At 31.0% G+C, this 17,698-nt stretch overlaps 2 protein-coding genes across 6 annotated transcripts; one reads left to right on the top strand and one right to left on the bottom strand.

The window, feature by feature from the left end:
* Positions 1–743: 743 nt before the first annotated feature.
* On the bottom strand, positions 744–5,174 carry LOC142529854 (ATPase GET3B-like). Of its 4 annotated transcripts, none has more exons than XM_075635525.1 (12): positions 4,930–5,174; positions 4,277–4,491; positions 4,114–4,176; positions 3,907–4,014; positions 3,276–3,350; positions 3,105–3,173; positions 2,965–3,030; positions 2,137–2,211; positions 1,958–2,056; positions 1,573–1,707; positions 1,291–1,444; positions 744–1,187 (listed from the first exon to the last, which is right to left on the bottom strand). In XM_075635525.1, the coding sequence occupies exons 1-11, from the start codon at positions 5,081–5,083 to the stop codon at positions 1,307–1,309; spliced, it is 1,197 nt and encodes a 398-aa protein (XP_075491640.1). In that variant the 5' UTR covers positions 5,084–5,174; the 3' UTR covers positions 744–1,187; positions 1,291–1,306. The 4 variants fall into 4 exon arrangements, with proteins under 4 accessions (XP_075491640.1, XP_075491642.1, XP_075491639.1 ...); XM_075635524.1 differs by having other exon boundaries at positions 746–1,209; positions 4,930–5,173; XM_075635526.1 differs by having other exon boundaries at positions 747–1,209; positions 4,948–5,171.
* Positions 5,175–9,050: 3,876 nt separating this feature from the next.
* LOC142529136 (uncharacterized) lies at positions 9,051–15,442 on the top strand. 2 transcript variants are annotated; one of them, XM_075634556.1, is made up of 10 exons: positions 9,051–9,387; positions 9,984–10,034; positions 10,284–10,382; positions 10,623–11,084; positions 11,233–11,669; positions 11,780–11,879; positions 12,429–12,494; positions 13,684–13,773; positions 13,897–14,016; positions 14,958–15,442. In XM_075634556.1, exons 1-10 carry the CDS (start codon positions 9,337–9,339, stop codon positions 15,252–15,254), a joined length of 1,773 nt encoding a protein of 590 aa, XP_075490671.1. In that variant the 5' UTR covers positions 9,051–9,336; the 3' UTR covers positions 15,255–15,442. The 2 variants fall into 2 exon arrangements, with proteins under 2 accessions (XP_075490671.1, XP_075490670.1); XM_075634555.1 differs by having other exon boundaries at positions 10,266–10,382.
* The last annotated feature ends 2,256 nt before the right edge of the window (positions 15,443–17,698 follow it).

Here is a 17,698-nt window from a genome sequence, read left to right as displayed (position 1 = left end):
ACCATGCGAAAAAGGAATCTAAGATGGGGTCTACATGAATATAGTGCCAAGTGGAGGGGTCACACTTTTGTCGGCGTTGGGAAACGCTGGATGAGGTAGATGCCATGGTGTGACTGAATTTTAGACAAAATCTCGAATTCTATAAACTTGATTGTTCATCTTGAATATATCATTATATTCCATAAATGGTCTCCCCAAGATCAGGCCAAACCCCTGACCAGGATGGAAACTACATGACAAGCTCATGTATTCTCCTATAAATAACAGGTATGAATGTCTAATTCAGAATTCACTATATTGGTTTTTAGCAGCACTCTTAGCTACTCTCTCATTATATTCTCAATCATTGACTTAACGTCTACGTCAGGACACCCTCCCGAGCCTCTTCTAATGGTCTCCTTTATGATTTCAGGCTCAGAGCAAATTCGAGATCTGTATTCGGACTGCTATCATCTACTGGAACCGAACCCTAAATTTTCATTAAGTATCATACCAGTGATACATCATCGAAATAAGATATGATATGATACGATCGAGTAGCATACCTTGGATACATTAGATTGGATCTTAAATGTTTTGTGCTCTTATGTGCCTATATAAAATTTGTTCATACATATTTTTTATTATCAAAGTATAAAAGTTAAATACAATTATTTAATATACTTTTTAATTTTATGCATCAATACATGATCACATCGTGCATATTGAGCCTTGATTCTTGTTAGACGTTTGGTAAAGCCAAACGGCAGATGCAAAACATAAGGGAAAACGTATCAAAATCTTCTGTTTCTAGCATATGAAGAAGGAAACTTAGACTCGAAAAGAACCTTGTCAAGGACAATAAGATAGTTTAGCCCCACGAAATATCACTTCTCGACACAGTTAACTAACCGGTGTATCCAACACCATAAATTTCTGGGCCAATGGGAAGTCATTCATGTCTCAGACACGAACTCAATTAGCTAAACTGAAAAAAAGACCACCATTTCTCGTGCTGTTCTCTGGCCAGATTGTGTTACTACAGCTTTTCTTAAAAACTCAAGCTAAGATGGACTAACAATAGTTCACATTTTAGCAATGCATTACCGTGTTTGAGCCTGAAACGCGAGCAACCAAGATGGAAAATATAGTTTTAAGCCTCTCGTGGTCGGTTGCGAAAGACATGCCAATGGTTCTTTTTCCCTATCCTGTTTTGTGAAATAAGCAAATCTGTCAAACAAGATCAGTTGCTTTAGAACGAATATGAACTATTCAGAGGCATCCCAAAGTTGACTTGAATAACAAAGTAACCTTTTGAAAGCAAGGATCATCTCCAAACCATATCACCCATAAACTTGAGAGCTGGGATGCCCCTTATTTCTACATCCATCAGGTGTGACCGGATTAGTGCCAGCTTTGCTAACTCAGGATCTTTTGGGATCATATCAAGAACGCGATTCTGATCCTGCAAGCAACAAATAACAAATCTCTGCAATAGCACACCGATTCCCAAATGCTCATATTGACCCGTGTCTTCACCAATTATAGGTCCCAGAAACATAAAAAAATATAATTAGTCACTGCAAAATTTACCTTTGTCTTCATTGCACAGAACTTGCAGTCAGAAGCGGACTGAGGCAGCAGTTGGTTGACAACAAGTCTTCGTACTGGAACTTTTTCCTTCAGCAACGATGCACACAATCTTGAAGATTCACGGAGTGCCATAACCTGTATGAAAAATGGCCTTTTTTTATCATTCTACAGCAGTAATTTGCCATATAAGAGAGAAGATTATAATTTTTATTTACTCTTAATAACGAAACATTGTCTCCAACAATGTTGTAAATGGTAGTAGGCGGTGGCAGGGAGGTCTAGCTTAATGTACTAGAGCGAGAACCATGAAAATAGGTTATTACAGTTGGAAATAGGTCCATGTTGCTTAAAAAATTTACAATAAAAGACAAAAATAGGTTATTACAGTTGGAATCATCACAATCACAAACTCTGTGTTCTCTGAGTTGCGGAAAAGATCTCGCACTTTTGCCATCCTTTCTCTGAGTTGCTCTAGCTTGTCAGTCTACAGAATTGAGGAAAAAGCATGAGGCCACCTGCAATAACCTTATTAAACCAATTTAAAGCACAATGACTTGATCTTACAGCATCCTGTTGTGGCTCTCCTTTTCCAAGCACATATTTAAGGGCTGTAGTAGCTGATGCGAGTTTCTTCTTTAGCTGAACCAGAGAAGGAAAGTTAATCGTTGAAACATCAAGACTCTTATTTGGGAGTTTATAATATTTTCATACAGTTTGTTGAAATAAGTAAAACATAATGACTTAGAAAGAACACAAACATGTACATTGAAGGCTCTTACAACATGAAAGAAATATTGGATATCAATTATTTAAATCAGAAGCACAAGAAACCTCAACATTTAGTTCTTGAAATACTAGACTTCAAACAGATTAAATAAATTTAGGATGATGTACATAATAAAAAAATCATGAATCATGACAGTAACAGAAGAGGAGCAAGAACATAGAATAAATACTAAGAAGATAATGATATAGGGAATGGCCGTTGTAACGGTGAGACAGTGGAAATTGTTCTGACTTGGATGATGAGCATCTAAGTGAGTGACATGTATACTAATGATCTGACTGAAGAAAAAAGTTCAATACCCTCTATCAAAATTATATTTAAAAAAAACCAATGGCAAAGCTTAATATATCAGTAATCAAGTAGATTTTACACTAGAAGAAGAAATATGGGGCAAAAATCCAAGATGAAAGAAACTGTGATGCTTGGGCTTTATGAACTGGTAAAAGAAACCTTGGCGCATGACAAAGAAGCAAATAAATTTCTCTTTCTGGTACTATATAGTCATTATATATGTGTCCAATTAGCAAGAATTTGCAGGTAACCATTATCAAACAGTAAGCACTTACAATGCACTAACGTTTTTACATCTACAACTGTATACTTACCCTCATCATCTTGCCTACGGATGCATCAAAGAAATCTGGCAACGAGAGCAATCGAAGTGTGTGACCCTATAACAAACGGTTTATCCATGCTTCCACAACCACCAGACAAGGAACAAAGAAGAAAGCACACAATTCCTTACAGTGGGTGCTGTATCAAAAACAATTCGACTAAATCTACAGTACTCCGGTGACTCCACAAATTGCATAACCTGCAAGATCACTGCATAGTTTCAACAGCAATGACACGTAACATCAAGTGTCTAAATACATAAGATAATAATTTATCATCAACAGTAATTGGCAATACATGCCTTGGCAATTGCAAAAGCTTCGTCAAAACCAGGTGGAGGGGTGTCCAACAGCTCTCCGAGTTTGAGTTCTCCCAACTGATCATGAAGGAAAAATCAATATAATATTACATATTCTTATCTTGACTAACAAAACACGTATAGTTAGAGGTAACCATGAAAAATAAAAACAAAAAGCACCAGGTGGACAAATTCCTTCAAAGCTAAAGTAAGATAACTGTTAAAATATTAAACTACTGTTTGGATTCCTCCTATGATCTCAGACCTTCGAGACAAGTGACATTTAACATTGAATTGAGCCAGAAGGTCTGGTCAAGAGTTCAAAACTACTAATGCCCAACTCTATTGCTTCATCAATTTGATATTAGATGCTTATTTTTCAAAACATGTTTCCTGAAACTTGACCGACATGGATATGTACACCCTGGATATTAATTTGAGGTGTATATATATATATATATACCCTCAATTTTTTAACTTACTCATGATGGGACGTAAAAAAGTATAAAATTATAACAGGAATACATTTAGATGCTCAAACTTTTAAGACAAATGGTTTCAAACAACAATGATAAAAAAGAATGGGTTAGGTGCAAGTATTATGAAGATAAAGATAAATCAACACTGTTTTCACCTGGTCAGCGAGCGCTCCCAGGCCCATAGTATCCATAAAATGTTTAACATTGCCTTCACCATGTTGGCTAGCAGATTGAAATTCTTCCTTCATTCTCTCTGGGTTTACCTTTGACAGCAACAAAATACACCATATCATAAGCACTAAAACAAAGTGCATGGAACAGGAGATCTAAAGCACATTTGAATTTTGATTAAATATGGATACCTCAAGAGCATAAAGAGGAGATTCCATGCCTTGCACTCGAACAAGCCCCCCTCCAGTTAAATCCTATGAGCAAACCATAAGCGGATTATATATAAGACATTTTCTGTACAAGTTGCAATTCCTGACTAAAACATGAAGAAAATACAGGAACTGAAGTCATTACTTGATCAAAAGAATCACTTAGTGAGTGAGCAGGGTCGGTAGAAACAACAATAGTTGGATGACCATGGTTGGCAAATTTTACAGCCATGGATGCTGCACAACTTGTTTTTCCAACACCTCCTTTCCCACCTAACATGTAATACTTCCTCTGCAAGCCCGAACTCATCTCATCAAATCCAGTAACTTCTTCCAGAGCAGTAGTAACAAAAGATCTCGCTGCAAAATAATATGGACTAGAGGTTTATGAAATTATCTGGCCGCTCTCATTTGAAATCCACATCTTGTTAGACAAAGGGTAGGTTGACATGACATACCAAGCACTACACCTCTCTAAAAACACGGAAAAAAATTAATTATCATCAATAACATTGCCATGACGATCAGTTTATTGCATTGACAGCATTGGATAGATTACCATAATAATCAATTTATTGCATTGGAAGTCTCTGTAATGTAAAAACATAACATTTGTACCTCCCAACATCATACTCTCCATATCTTTTTCTACCCAAAATAAAATCTCATCAACCACCAAAGACACTACAATGTACAGCAACTAAAAGAAACGGGCACTAGAACTCGAAATTGAATCGGGAAAATATATCAAAGCCCACAAGAAAGAAACACGAAAAAGTACCCAAAAAATTGCTTTGCTTGTATTCAAGCGTGTACCTTGGAACTGGGTTACTAGCTGCTTTCGGTAGACATGAGGATCGAAGTAGCTTAAAATGTTTTTGCTGATTTGAGCAGATGAAGAGGAGCGGAACTGAGCTTTTGATACGTGATTGAAAAGAGAGGACATAGCCATTTTTTTATTTTTCTGCAAAATCCTGCCGACATCAGCTTCGTGGCGATGGAGGAGAAAGTGAAGAGCGGCAAAATGAACGGGCTGGAAAGGTTTCAAAGGCCCAAATTAACAGAATGGGCCCGTCGATAAGAAGACTTCTGTCCAAGTGTTGTCGTCGAAAAATAACGAGATTGTTGGCAAAATATTGATAAACATGACGCCTACTAGGGATGTAGACGATTCGATCCAAATCAAACAGTATCAGGCTTGAGCTTGGCTCGTTTAAGATTGTTTGAGGCTCGAACTCGATTCGAGCTTTTATTATCAGGTTCGAGCTTGATTTGTCTTGAAATTACCAAGCTCGGGAAAAGATCGAGCTCGGCTCGTTAAAAGCTCGTTTAGCATGTTAATCAAGCCAGGATCGAGCTTGATTCATTAATAGCTCGTTTAGCATGTTTAACAAGTCTGGCTTGAGGTCGTCTTGTTTTCGAGCTCGTAAAGCATAGAATTGAGCTCGAATTTGAGCTTGATTCGAGCTTGTTAAAAATTAAATATATCTATAAACTAATTTTAAATCAGACATAAAAATTTAAATTAATTCATAAATAACCAAAATGACACAAATAAGAGCTAAAAAAAATATATCAAATATATTATTGAACATTCCAAAATAATACATCTAGAATATTCATCATACACTGATATCACCATATAAATAACAATGAAATAATTTCACCACTTTAATACTTCAACTAAGTCTGGTGAGAAAGTATGGAGGACGTCAAAGAATCCATTAAAATCAGGAATTACAAAATCATCTCCAATAACAACTAGTCAAGTATCCTGCAAAGTTCATAATAACATTAGTACTAATATTTTTATTTGTTTTGTGTTCAATTCCTTTCATTGACATTAACACTAATATTTTTATTTGTCAACTCAACAAATGAGTCAAGCTCAAGCTTACGAGCCACTTAAACGAGCCGAGCTCGAGGTCGCGAGCCTATTATCAAACATGTTTGCGAGCTCACGAGCTGAATATCTTTAGGCTTGAGCTTGGTTTGATTAATTTTTCGAGCTCAAAATCGAGCTTGAGCTTGGCTTGATATGATTAACAAACGAACTCAAACGAGCTTTTTATCGAACCGAGCTTAGAATAGCTCACAAACGGTTTGGTTCATTTACATCCCTAACGCCGACATTGTTGATTTGTCTGATGAAAAATGATTAAAATTTGGAAAGTTGAAAGATAGATAAATAAAATCGTAAATACATGAGCAAAAATTAAAAAATGTCCAAGATACGTGACAAAATATAATACATTTAATTTTGTTTCACACATATTAATAAAGTTATTGAAAAATAAGTTTTATAAGAAAATTTATCATTTTACCTTATTTTATATGAGGTTTCATCCTTGATCAATATTTCTTATATTTTCACAAAGTGTAAATCAATATAAGGTCACCGATGCTGTGTTCATTTTCTAACGTGGGACATTTCCCACTTACCATCAATATCCAACAGATTTTGGGAAGTGGTGCGACGGAATAAAGAATTGGAGAAATAAGTTTGTATAAAATATTGAAGGGTAATTTCATCAATAATTCAAATAAACACAAGTTATCCTTCAAATAAAAATCATATCAAACTATACACAATTTATCTCATTACAATAATTATCTTTATATTTCATTATTTTATCTCTCCATAAATTATCATAATATAATCGTATCATTCAAACCAAATGGCACCTTATAAGACCTGCATGACACTATGTTTTTTCAAAAATGATTTTTTTGTAAATGTCTCTTTCTCAGTATCATAGTATATTAAATTGGAATAATAATAATTATTGGAAATATTAACAATGGGATTGTGAGATTTCTTACTCGAAAAGATTTCGAAAATATCCACAAAAGGGTAAGGTTTAATTTCGATTTGAAAAATCTATTTTTAAAAAAATATGCAAGATGTGTGAATCAATAAAACTATTCAATATACAAGTAGAAGATTATTTTGAAAAGAAAATAGATTTAAATTTTTAGATGAATTTGTTCAGTGACATGTAGAAGAAGCACTCAGCAGCCATGGGAGTATGCACATCTTTGCCTGTCGGATCTGACCCGGACCCATTTGACAGGTATATATCATTTTCTATATAGCTTGAATTTTTTGGTTCTAAAAAAATTTACTCGTGAAACCGTTTCATAATAGTTTTGTGTTGATATAATATATATATATATATATATATATATATATATATATATATATATTTTGGCTAATCACCATTTTTCATATGTCTCGTGTATATGTATAATGTACATCAAATATTACTACTCGTACGTGGGGAATTTTAACATAAGCAATTCAAAGCTGAAGTAATCAAGTAAAGAAGATGAAATTATATTTTTTGTCTTTGTAATCTGTACATTTTTTATTTTTAAATATGTTATAGATCGATTCATAATCTTAATCCACTAATTTGTACATTTTTTTTCTAATTTTGAAATTTTTCATCAAAGTGCTAACATGTCTGATGACCGACATATACTTGCGATAATTACTATATAAAAACTCAAATGAAATTTTAACCGAAAACACAATATCTAGTGTCAAATAATATATATTTTTTGAGAATCTTTTTTTGCAAATTGACATAATAACTTTGATAATCTATACAAAATATTGACTATCATTTCTCAAACCTTTTCTTCTTTACAACCAAATTTATGTAACCCTAATTTTTCTTTCAATTCTTTAATTACAAAAAGAGAATTCACTTTCCCGAGAAGAAAAAAAACAATATTCATAATAATGCACTTCAGGAAATATTAACAATTTTCCATCTTTCGATCTTTTCAATGATTAGGTCTTTTGTGAGACGATATCACGAATCTTTATCCATGAGACGAATCAACCATATCGATATTCACAATAGAAAGTAATACTCTTAGCATAAAAAATAATAATTTTTCATTAATGATCCAAATAAGAGACATGTCTCACAAAATACGCCCGTGAGACCGTCTCACACAAGTTTTTGTCATTTTCAATATAATCTTCCACATCTAATCAAACATTATTTACATACTAAGTAATTTTTTCCAAAAAAATTGAAAGATTATATTGTAATTAAGAATTTTATAATAGTGTTTTTTTTAATTAATTAGAATTATCATATTAGTAAGATAATTTTTATTAATTTTTTTAATATATTTTTTTTGATTTTTTAGATCAGGGGTGGTATGGTGATTTTTGTCTAAAATATAATACCATGACGCAAAATTTTTATATCACCATTAATCTAATAAAACATGAGTCCTTAGAATAACTTCTTTTGACCTCTAAAACATACCCAATTTCTCCCAAAATACCTTTATCTATTATACTCTTATTTTTACGAAAAATATATTAAATATAACGAACTACATAACATTTGCTGAGAAAGAAATTTCCAACGTAATCATACATAACAAAACAAAAAATAATATACTAAATCTTACATTTTATATTAAATTAAAAGAAAAATAACATTTCACATTCATGTGAAAAACAAAAAAAATACTTTAAAACTCCAATGAGATCGACTCACATATCAAATTTGTGAGACAAATCTCCTATTCGACCCTCTTTACTCCAAATATGAATTGATTCGACTTGTCTCACCGATATAAATATGTGAGACCAACTCACGTGAGATCCAATATAATATTAAAAATATGTAATCCCTTATATGAAATCAATCAATGATTTTCAGTAAAAACACTGTGTTTTTAAAAATCAGACTTAAATAAACCTAATATTTTTCCACTAATTATAACCATAACCACCCACGAATCCACCTTTCTTTAAAACCCTTCCCCAACAAGCGAACAACAAATTAATTAAAATCCTAAAAGAAACTGCAATTGCAAGCTAAGCTACGCATGATGTCCCACCAGTTGCAACAAACGAAGTTAGCAAATGCAAACATTAGCATTCGATCTCAGACAACAACTCGTGATCCCCACGAAAGCTCCGCCTCATCCTCCCCGGCCTCTTCTTTTACTTCTCTTTCACAATTGCTCTCCTCCGACACCAACACTTCACCAAATACCAAGCCGAGTGACATAGTTTGCTTCAAGAAAAAGCCTGAGGATGCTATAAAAATAGGCCGTTTGTTCGATCGCAAGCTCTTAAATGATCGAAAACTTGCCGTATCGGGATGTTTTAACGTGTTACCGATTAGGTCCTGGGACAGGTTGAAGCTGTGGTTGGGATCGTTGCCACTTATGGCCGGGCAGGATGGATTATCATCACTTCATGTGGCCGCATGGGAAGCTGTAAGCTTTCATGTATCACATTTTTTTTAAAATTCTTTAAACTGCTTTCTTTCCCATTTGTGGAATTGATTAAATTAAAATTGAGACGAGATGGTTGCCCCCTATTTTTTATTTTTTATTTTTAAAAAAAGTTACTTTTTCATATATATTTTATTTTTCTTAAAACTCAAATTTCTATAGTCTTAGCAAGTGAATTTGTTGAGTCGTCGCCCCCTTCATTAACGATACTCTCATCAAATCTCGAGTCTGTTCCCGGTTGTCGTCGTCTTCAATCGAAAAAAGCACGATAAGATTATATATATGGATGGATTTTCTAAATATATGGAGATATTATTGTTGAACTTCTTCATGATTTGGTTGATGAAATATAGTCAAAGATTATTATTTTTACTAAATCGTGATTGTTTAAAGTAAGCATGTACATGTGATAAATTAAAAGTAGATGTAAGTAATTTCTAGTTTGTTTTCCAGATTTCCAAATTCAATAAATTTCACTACAAACATCATATATATATATATATATATATATATATATAGAGTGATCTTTAGCATGAATTTATATGTCTAAAAATTAATGAACTCTTTTGTTCGTATAGAGCAAGAAGAAGCTATCAAGACTGCAAAAGAGGGAGGAGCTCGAAAGAGAGGTATGGGCTTGATTTTGCACATTCTTTTTATTAAATTAAATTGTGTGTGTGTGCATGCATGTGATAATGCACAGATACTGAGGTTTAATTAACAGCACACTATAGGTGATGGGTGACTTTAACTAGTCTCTAAATAATGTTGTGTACTATTTTATTTTCCAAATTTTTATTTAATTTCTAGTGACTCCAAGATTTAATTAATTAATTAAATCGAAAATTAATTATTCCAAGGTTTATGTGCTTCACAAGATGTTGGAGCATGAACAAAATGTGCACGAGTATCTTCATCGATTGCACGAACGGCATGCTGGTGATGTTCTGAGTATTCCAAACTCTTTGCCTCTCAAGGTAAGTTCTAAGAGAAATTGCATATTTGTCAAGAAATTTGCAAGTTTGTTCATCTATGTTGTTAAATTTTAATTTTAGTCTATTCTTTTATTTATTTATTTTTATGTTAGATAAGCATAATATGGGAAAACGAAAGAAAAACTAATAAAAAAACGCGATAATTAAACTAATTAAAATTGTTGACCACGCGTACATGCATGCATATTAGGATTAAGAGAATTTGCAAAATTAATTGGACAGATGAAAGAGTTGCTAGTGGAGTTGGCCATGGTGGAAAACGAGATAACCCGACTCGAAAGCCAGATCAACCAGCTTCAAGATGAAGTAAAACATGAAAGGAAACTCAATCTCGAATCGAAATTCAAGAACGAGCCAGGACGTGGGATTTTAAAAAGTTTCCATGAATCTTTACCAGTTCCACAAGATTCCGATGTTGTCCAAGGTTGCAATAAGAAGGTGACATTCGATACCAAAGCCCTCCATTTTATCAGCAAGGCTATAAAAGGAGATTACCATAACATGAGTGACTTCGGAATATTCGATGATAAAAAATCGATGAATTCTAAAGGATTCATCATTTCGAAGGACAATATTCTAAACAATGGGACTGGGAATTTTCAAGGAAAAGAGCCTAAAAGAAGTACTGTTGGTTCGAATAAGTCTCCATCTCCTCGAAAAGAGCCAAGAAATCCGACCCCTCGTGTAAGTAATTTATCAAGAAACTTTAATTAATTTTTTTAATATTATATTTTAGGTCATTAATGATATGAATTATTCAATATTTTTCAAAAACATTTAAATTTTCACTTGTAATAAAAGCTAACACAAAATCTTGAATATCGTGTAACAGAAAGATCGCAATGTTGAAACCACTAGAGATATCTCTCCTAAGGTTCTTTCCACCCCATTACTCTCCGCAGAAGACAGCATCCACAAATGGGCACCAAACAAGTTATCCGAAAACATAACCAAGTGCCTGATTTTCATATTTGTGAGATCACTTCGAACAGCTAGAGCAATGGACTTGGAAAAATCTGGTCCAATAACTCGATCTTCCAACTTTTCTATTAGCTTCAGGGCATCAGAAACGAGCACGATTTCATCGAAAACGAACCTTATGTCTCAGAAAGACTCGCGACAACAAGATCCCTATGGTATATTTGATTCTGAAGAGTCTGTGCCGAGGGATATCGGTCCTTATAAAAACTTGGTTATATTCACATCAAGCTCTATCGATCTGAAATACATCCAAAATTCGAGCTCCGTTTCTTTGTTCCAAAAGCTGAAGTGAGTAACAAGATACACGCATACATACATATATATATATATATATATATATATATCATAGCATTTTGTTAGAGTACTGTGGTAACTTTTTTCCCATTTAATTAATTCAGGGTTTTGATGGATGGTCTTCAAAAGGTGGATTTGAGATTCTCCAGTCATCAGCAAAAACTAGCCTTTTGGATCAACATGTACAACGCTTGTGTCATGCACGTATACCCTTTTTGTTCCCTTTTAACTTTATTTACTTTGGTTTTTAAATTTATAATAAAATAAAAACTCGAACGCAAAATAAATAGGAAGAAATTACTCCAAGTACATTTTCCATGAAAATTTACTATACATAAAATAATATCTATACTAAAATTTTAGTGGTATATATATATATATATATATACACCACTAAAATTTGTCAAGAACCACTAATTTTATATTGGTCCTACCAAACTGTCGTTATTTTCATCCATTTACTGTATGTCAAAGATTGCTCTTCTCAACCCCGTACGTACTGAAATTTTCTTTGCCTAAATTTGGTAAAATAATTAATGATTTTTTGATAATCAGTCAAAAGTTTAATTTAAATATTCAGTCAATATATATGGTTGAAAATGTAATATTCATGCTTTAACTAATACATATTTTATTATCAGTCAAAAGTTTTAAATATTCAGTCAATATAGTTGAAAATGTAATAATGCTTTAATATATGGTCAAATAATATATCTTCTCAAGGATTTTTTTATTTTTTGGCTTTAAACTCAGGGTTTTCTTCAATATGGAGTTGCCTCAGTCTCCGGCCGTGAAAAACTACTGACACTAATCAACAAGGTTAGTGAATAAAAATCAAGAACATATTTACCTATCGATCGAAATTCATCCCATAAGTTGATTTTTAGATAGCGTTTTGATCCTCTAATTTGCAAAATTTAGTCTCCAATATCAATATTGGCTTCTTTTCCACTTTTATCATTTTTTTAGCCGGAGTACCTGACAGAATACTAAATATTACTGCTACGTAAGATCAAGTAAAAAACAAAAATTTTGACCAACTAGAGGATAAAAAATTAAAGGGAAATGATACTTACACTCATTTTGCTTAATTAAATGTACTCTACTTGAATGATTTATTTATTTTTTGACAAGATTACCCTAATTCATTACTCTCTTTTTTCATTTCCTGATCCATACATCCATTAATTTTCATTATTATAAAATGTTGATTTGCAAAAAAATAATTTAAAATTGTACTATATAATAGTTAATCATCATTTTTATAATAATAATATAGAATAATTAAACTACCCGTAGGGGTATAAAAAAATTTGATTAAACTTTTTAATTCAAAATATTTAATAATTTTCGGGTATCAAATTTTTTAACTAAACAATGTGAGAATAAAATGTGAAATAAATTATAATTTTAAATTAAAATTAATGTAATATATTAATTTGTATTATTTCTACAAAATATATAATATACTCTCTAGTGATTAAATTCATATTTGTTATGAATTAAAGTTGTTATTTTAAAATCTATTTATTTTATGTTGATATACAGTACTTTTAAAAAATTAATTAATGTAAGCTCGTGTTTAAATGAATAATTTGAAACGATAAATTTATTAAATCAAATTTTATTTTTAAGATACTAAGAATGTTAAGTTCCATATTTCTTTTTGTTTTGCATTATTATTAATTGAAAGAAATTAATATTTCTATCTAATAAAAAAAATTATAAGATATGTGGTAAATTATTAAAACAAACACGAAACATCTTTTGAGAAAATAGAAATTAACTCCTGTATTAAAATGAAATAAAAGTAGCAATCAATATATCTTACAACCGTTTTAATTTTTATTTGTGTTTTATTTCATATTTATAGATATTAACAAATTTAATGATCATATTTTGTTAGTTTTTTGAAATATGTAGGTCTTTGGCAATCTAATTTAGGAATTGAGTTGCTTTCCTTTTGAAAGTTTCATGTCTTGTGTTTTTTTCCCTGTGGATTGATCAGGCAAGTTTGAATATCTCTGGGAACACATTCAGTGCGCAAGAAATTGAACATTGTATTTTGAGGAAATCGACAGATTCATTAGCCCAAGAGGTATATATATATATGATATATATGGATATGCTAGCTACTATATATTGTGTCCTAATTAATTTGGACTTAATCTACATTCCCAGATATGCAAATTTATTTATTTTTGCATGTGTTACATAATAGATTATTGGAAAAGACGAGAGGAATAATAAAATGATGGTAATTCAAGAACTATATGGAGTTGAGGAAACAGATCCAAATGTCACATTCGCCTTGTGCTGTGGCACCCGTTCATCTCCAGCAGTAAGTTCAAATATTAATTTATTGGCGTATAATATCAAAATAATTAAAGGAAAAACTGTTTTTTGGTCTTGTATGTTTGTTTCTTTGTATTTTTGGTCATCTGTGTTGTCAATTTCAGTTTTAGTCCGCTATCTTTGTTTTTTTTGTCATTTTTCCGACATGACGCAGATGTTTGACCAACTCAGTGTTGATGTGATGCGTACGTATGTAATGTCTGTCACTTCTGCAATATCGATGAAAAGAACTAAAGTTAGCAAAAATCAGAATATGCAAGACTAAAATTGAAATTTTATGATATAAATTATTAAAATCGCAAATAGACAAACATATAAGATTAAAAAAAAAAAACAATTTTCTCGTAATTAAATTATGTGTTGGGTTATTTTTACAAAAATCGTATGTTAATATAGATTTTGGGTTATAATTAGAAATTTTTTAAAATTTTAGACTACATAATTTTGTTTAAAATATAATTAATACCATAAATTAATTTTTGGAAATAATAAAAAAATTAGTTAAAAGTAATAATTATTTTGGAATGCGTGAAAATAGAAAAAAAAAGTTATGAAAAATGAACAATATTATATATAAATGGTTTTTTATTTTTGACAATATATTACTATTCTTAGAAAAATAAAAATCATGGAGAAAGCACTAATTTATTACTTTCCATTCAGAACAAAGCCGTCACAAATGTCGAGTTCTAACATAGTAGCGAAATTTAATATTGATCGAATAGATCATCACCAATTAACAAGGGGAAAAAACACAAATTGTTATGTAAACTCGTCAGTCGTCTGTGTATAGATTTTATGGCGTTGGATGTCGTATCAACAATATCTAACATCGTATCATCGTTTCAGAATGAAACAGGGCAAAAACTGAAACACTTGTTGAACTTGATTCATGATACATGCTCACCTACCTTTTCATCCTGACAGGTGAAAATATACACAGCTGAAGGGGTGACAGCAGAATTAGAGAGGTCAAAACAAGAATATCTGCAAGCTGCGATCGTGGTGACGACGAACACGAAAAAGATAGCGATCCCGGAGCTTCTGCTTAGAAACATGCATGATTTTGTGCAGGACATGGAGTCTCCCGTGGATTGGATCTGCCAGCAGTTGCCCACTTCTGGTTCTTTGAGGAAATCGATTGCACATATTGGCAAAAGCTCCGCCATTGTTGAAAAGATACCTTATGACTTTGAGTTTCAATACTTGTTGCCGATTATATGAAGAAATTAGGTACATTTTGTAGGAGCCATGTTCTCCCTCTACTGACCGGGATGAAACACATGTTCCAAAAAAATATCACGAAACAATCACAAATACAACAGAATTTGAGAAAACGAAAAATAACGATATCAAAATATTTTGCGAATTTTAAGTTTCGAAAATCTCGTGAAAATCTATATAAGACATGGCAATTAGGCAAAAACTTGTGTGAGACGGTCTCACATGTCGTATTTTGTGAGACGGGTATCTTATTTTAGTCGTTCATGAAAAAATATTACTTTTTATGTTAAGAATATTACTTTTTATTGTGAATATCGGTAGTGTTGAACCATCTCACAGATAAAGATTCGTGAGACCGTCTGACAAGAGACCTACTCTGGCAACTATCAACAAGTTATCAGTTTACTAATCTATTATTCCGTGGAGAAAATGATACTGAAATTTTTTTGTTATTATTATGCCAACTATTTATACCTCATCTGAAACGAATTTTCGAGTTCGAAATCCAATGGGAACATTTTTCTCCTCCAACGTAACTCCAAACCAAAATAGAAGAAGTAATTACTCTTAGGAATCAATTCATAATAATGTAATATAAATACCATAGATTAAGATATCAAATCTTATCCCTTTTTAAAAAAAATTGCATCTGACATGGTTTATTCGGGACTTTTTTAAAAATATATAAATTAATAAAATATTTAATAAAATATAACAAATGTGAGGGCTTTGCAAAACTATGACAATCCGGGAATTTGATTCCCCGATTCACATTTAAAAAAAAAAAAAAAATTGGTCACGGGTTCTTATGGCACGGATTCTCTTCCCCTTCTATTTAATTGCATCCTTCCCTTCTTATTGGTCATTCGTTCCATTCGCTTTTCAATTCCATTTCAATTTGTTGGCTTCGGTATTTTCATTCGCCTTTTGAATTTGTTGGTTGTTCACGGCTTTCAAATATTCTTTCATCAAACCTTCGGCACAAATATTCGGCATTCTCCTACGCAATTTTTTTTCTTCGCTCCGTGGTATTTTTTGTTAGTTATAATTTTTAGAATACGTGAATCTCCTCCCTTTATAAATTGCGTCGATCGTGTGATTATTAGAATTTCTAATGTGATTTCAGGGAATTCTGTCAAATATCAGAACTTTAGAGATTCGCGTCGAGTCTCAGTAATTCAGAAGTTGATTTGGGAGAATTGTGCTGAAAATCAGATTGGGAGAATTTCGCCGAGTCTCAGTCGAATCTCTGTTTTTTCTTTTTATATTGAATTTTTTTTGTATAATATTTTTGATAATGTTTGTAATTTATTGCAGATATTAAACATCGTTCGCTGATTCAATTATAAATTACGTACAACCACATTTGAAAAGATATTTTAAATAAATTTTTATATTTTAATTGTATTATTTATGTTTTATTAATGTAATTAAAATTTTTTTCGGTTGCATTTTAATATTATGTATAATTTTGTTATATTTTATATTTTTAATATTATTTTATTATATAATTACTAATATGAATACTAATAATAAAGTAATAATAAATATAAATTGTTGTTGTTTGAAAAAAATTTTCAAAGTTCGTATTTTAGATGTAATTATATTATATTATTTAAATATGAGAATGAGTTAATATTAGTGGTTTTTTCACTGTTTAGTTTATTAATTACAAAATGTAATAAAATAAAGTGAGAAAAAAATAATTGTAAAATTAATGTATCACGTCTACTTGGTAAGTTTTATATATATTTATCATTTTTTAAAAAAATAATAATATAAATGACTCTTAATAATTATTTCAAAGTTGAACGCCTCGACAGTACATGTATTAAATAAATATTAATAATATTAATAATAAGAATAATAATACTAATATATTTTTATTCAATAATTTTTAATTAATTTAATTAAAACTTTTATTTTAGTAACTAAATTAAGTATTAAGGAAAAAAAAATTTATCACGTGCTTACGTAGAAAAACAATTTTGAAAAATAAAACTTTATCTTGTAAATTTTTCATTTCTTTATGTTTATTATGTTTATTTTTCTTTTAAAATTTATTGATACTCTTAATAAAAGTAAAACATATATTACCAATGTAATTTTTTTTAAAAACGTATATTTAAACGTACGTTAAAAAAACTTTCATTATTAATTGTCTTAAAAAAACGTAAATTAGTGCACAATTAATACTTAAAACGTATGTTAAAAAAACGTATATTATTAATGTAATTTTCTTAAAAAAATATATATTTAAACGTATGTTAAAAAAACTGCCATTACTAATTGTCCTCAATAAAAAAATTCAGACAATCAAATCTAGTTTAATAAATCAACGAACAATAATAAATATAATGAACAAAAAGAATAATGTTACTTCTTAATATTCTGAAAAAAAATGCTCAAGACGCAAGCTAATAAACAAATAAAAATTTCTGAAG

The sequence above is a fragment of the Primulina tabacum genome, chromosome 16 (assembly GCF_025594145.1).
Source record: "Primulina tabacum isolate GXHZ01 chromosome 16, ASM2559414v2, whole genome shotgun sequence".
Taxonomy (NCBI): Eukaryota; Viridiplantae; Streptophyta; class Magnoliopsida; order Lamiales; family Gesneriaceae; genus Primulina; species Primulina tabacum.
The sequence above is the reverse complement of the archived record's forward strand: the minus strand, read 5'-3'. Positions and strand labels throughout refer to the sequence as shown.

What these genes read in the sequence shown, in the direction of transcription:
- LOC142529854 (XM_075635525.1), bottom strand. Translation starts at nt 5,083, where the DNA reads ATGGCTATGTCCTCTCTTTTCAATCACGTATCAAAAGCTCAGTTCCGC. An exon ending in AGGTACACGCTTGAATACAA is followed by an intron (nt 4,492 to 4,929) that starts GCAAAGCAATTT and finishes ATTATTTTGCAG; the next exon opens with CGAGATCTTTTGTTACTACT. An exon ending in TCTGTGCAATGAAGACAAAG is followed by an intron (nt 1,445 to 1,572) that starts GTAAATTTTGCA and finishes TGTTGCTTGCAG; the next exon opens with GATCAGAATCGCGTTCTTGA.
- LOC142529136 (XM_075634555.1), top strand. Translation starts at nt 9,337, where the DNA reads ATGGCCGGGCAGGATGGATTATCATCACTTCATGTGGCCGCATGGGAA. An exon ending in GGGAGGAGCTCGAAAGAGAG is followed by an intron (nt 10,035 to 10,265) that starts GTATGGGCTTGA and finishes AATTATTCCAAG; the next exon opens with GTTTATGTGCTTCACAAGAT. An exon ending in TACTGACACTAATCAACAAG is followed by an intron (nt 12,495 to 13,683) that starts GTTAGTGAATAA and finishes TGGATTGATCAG; the next exon opens with GCAAGTTTGAATATCTCTGG.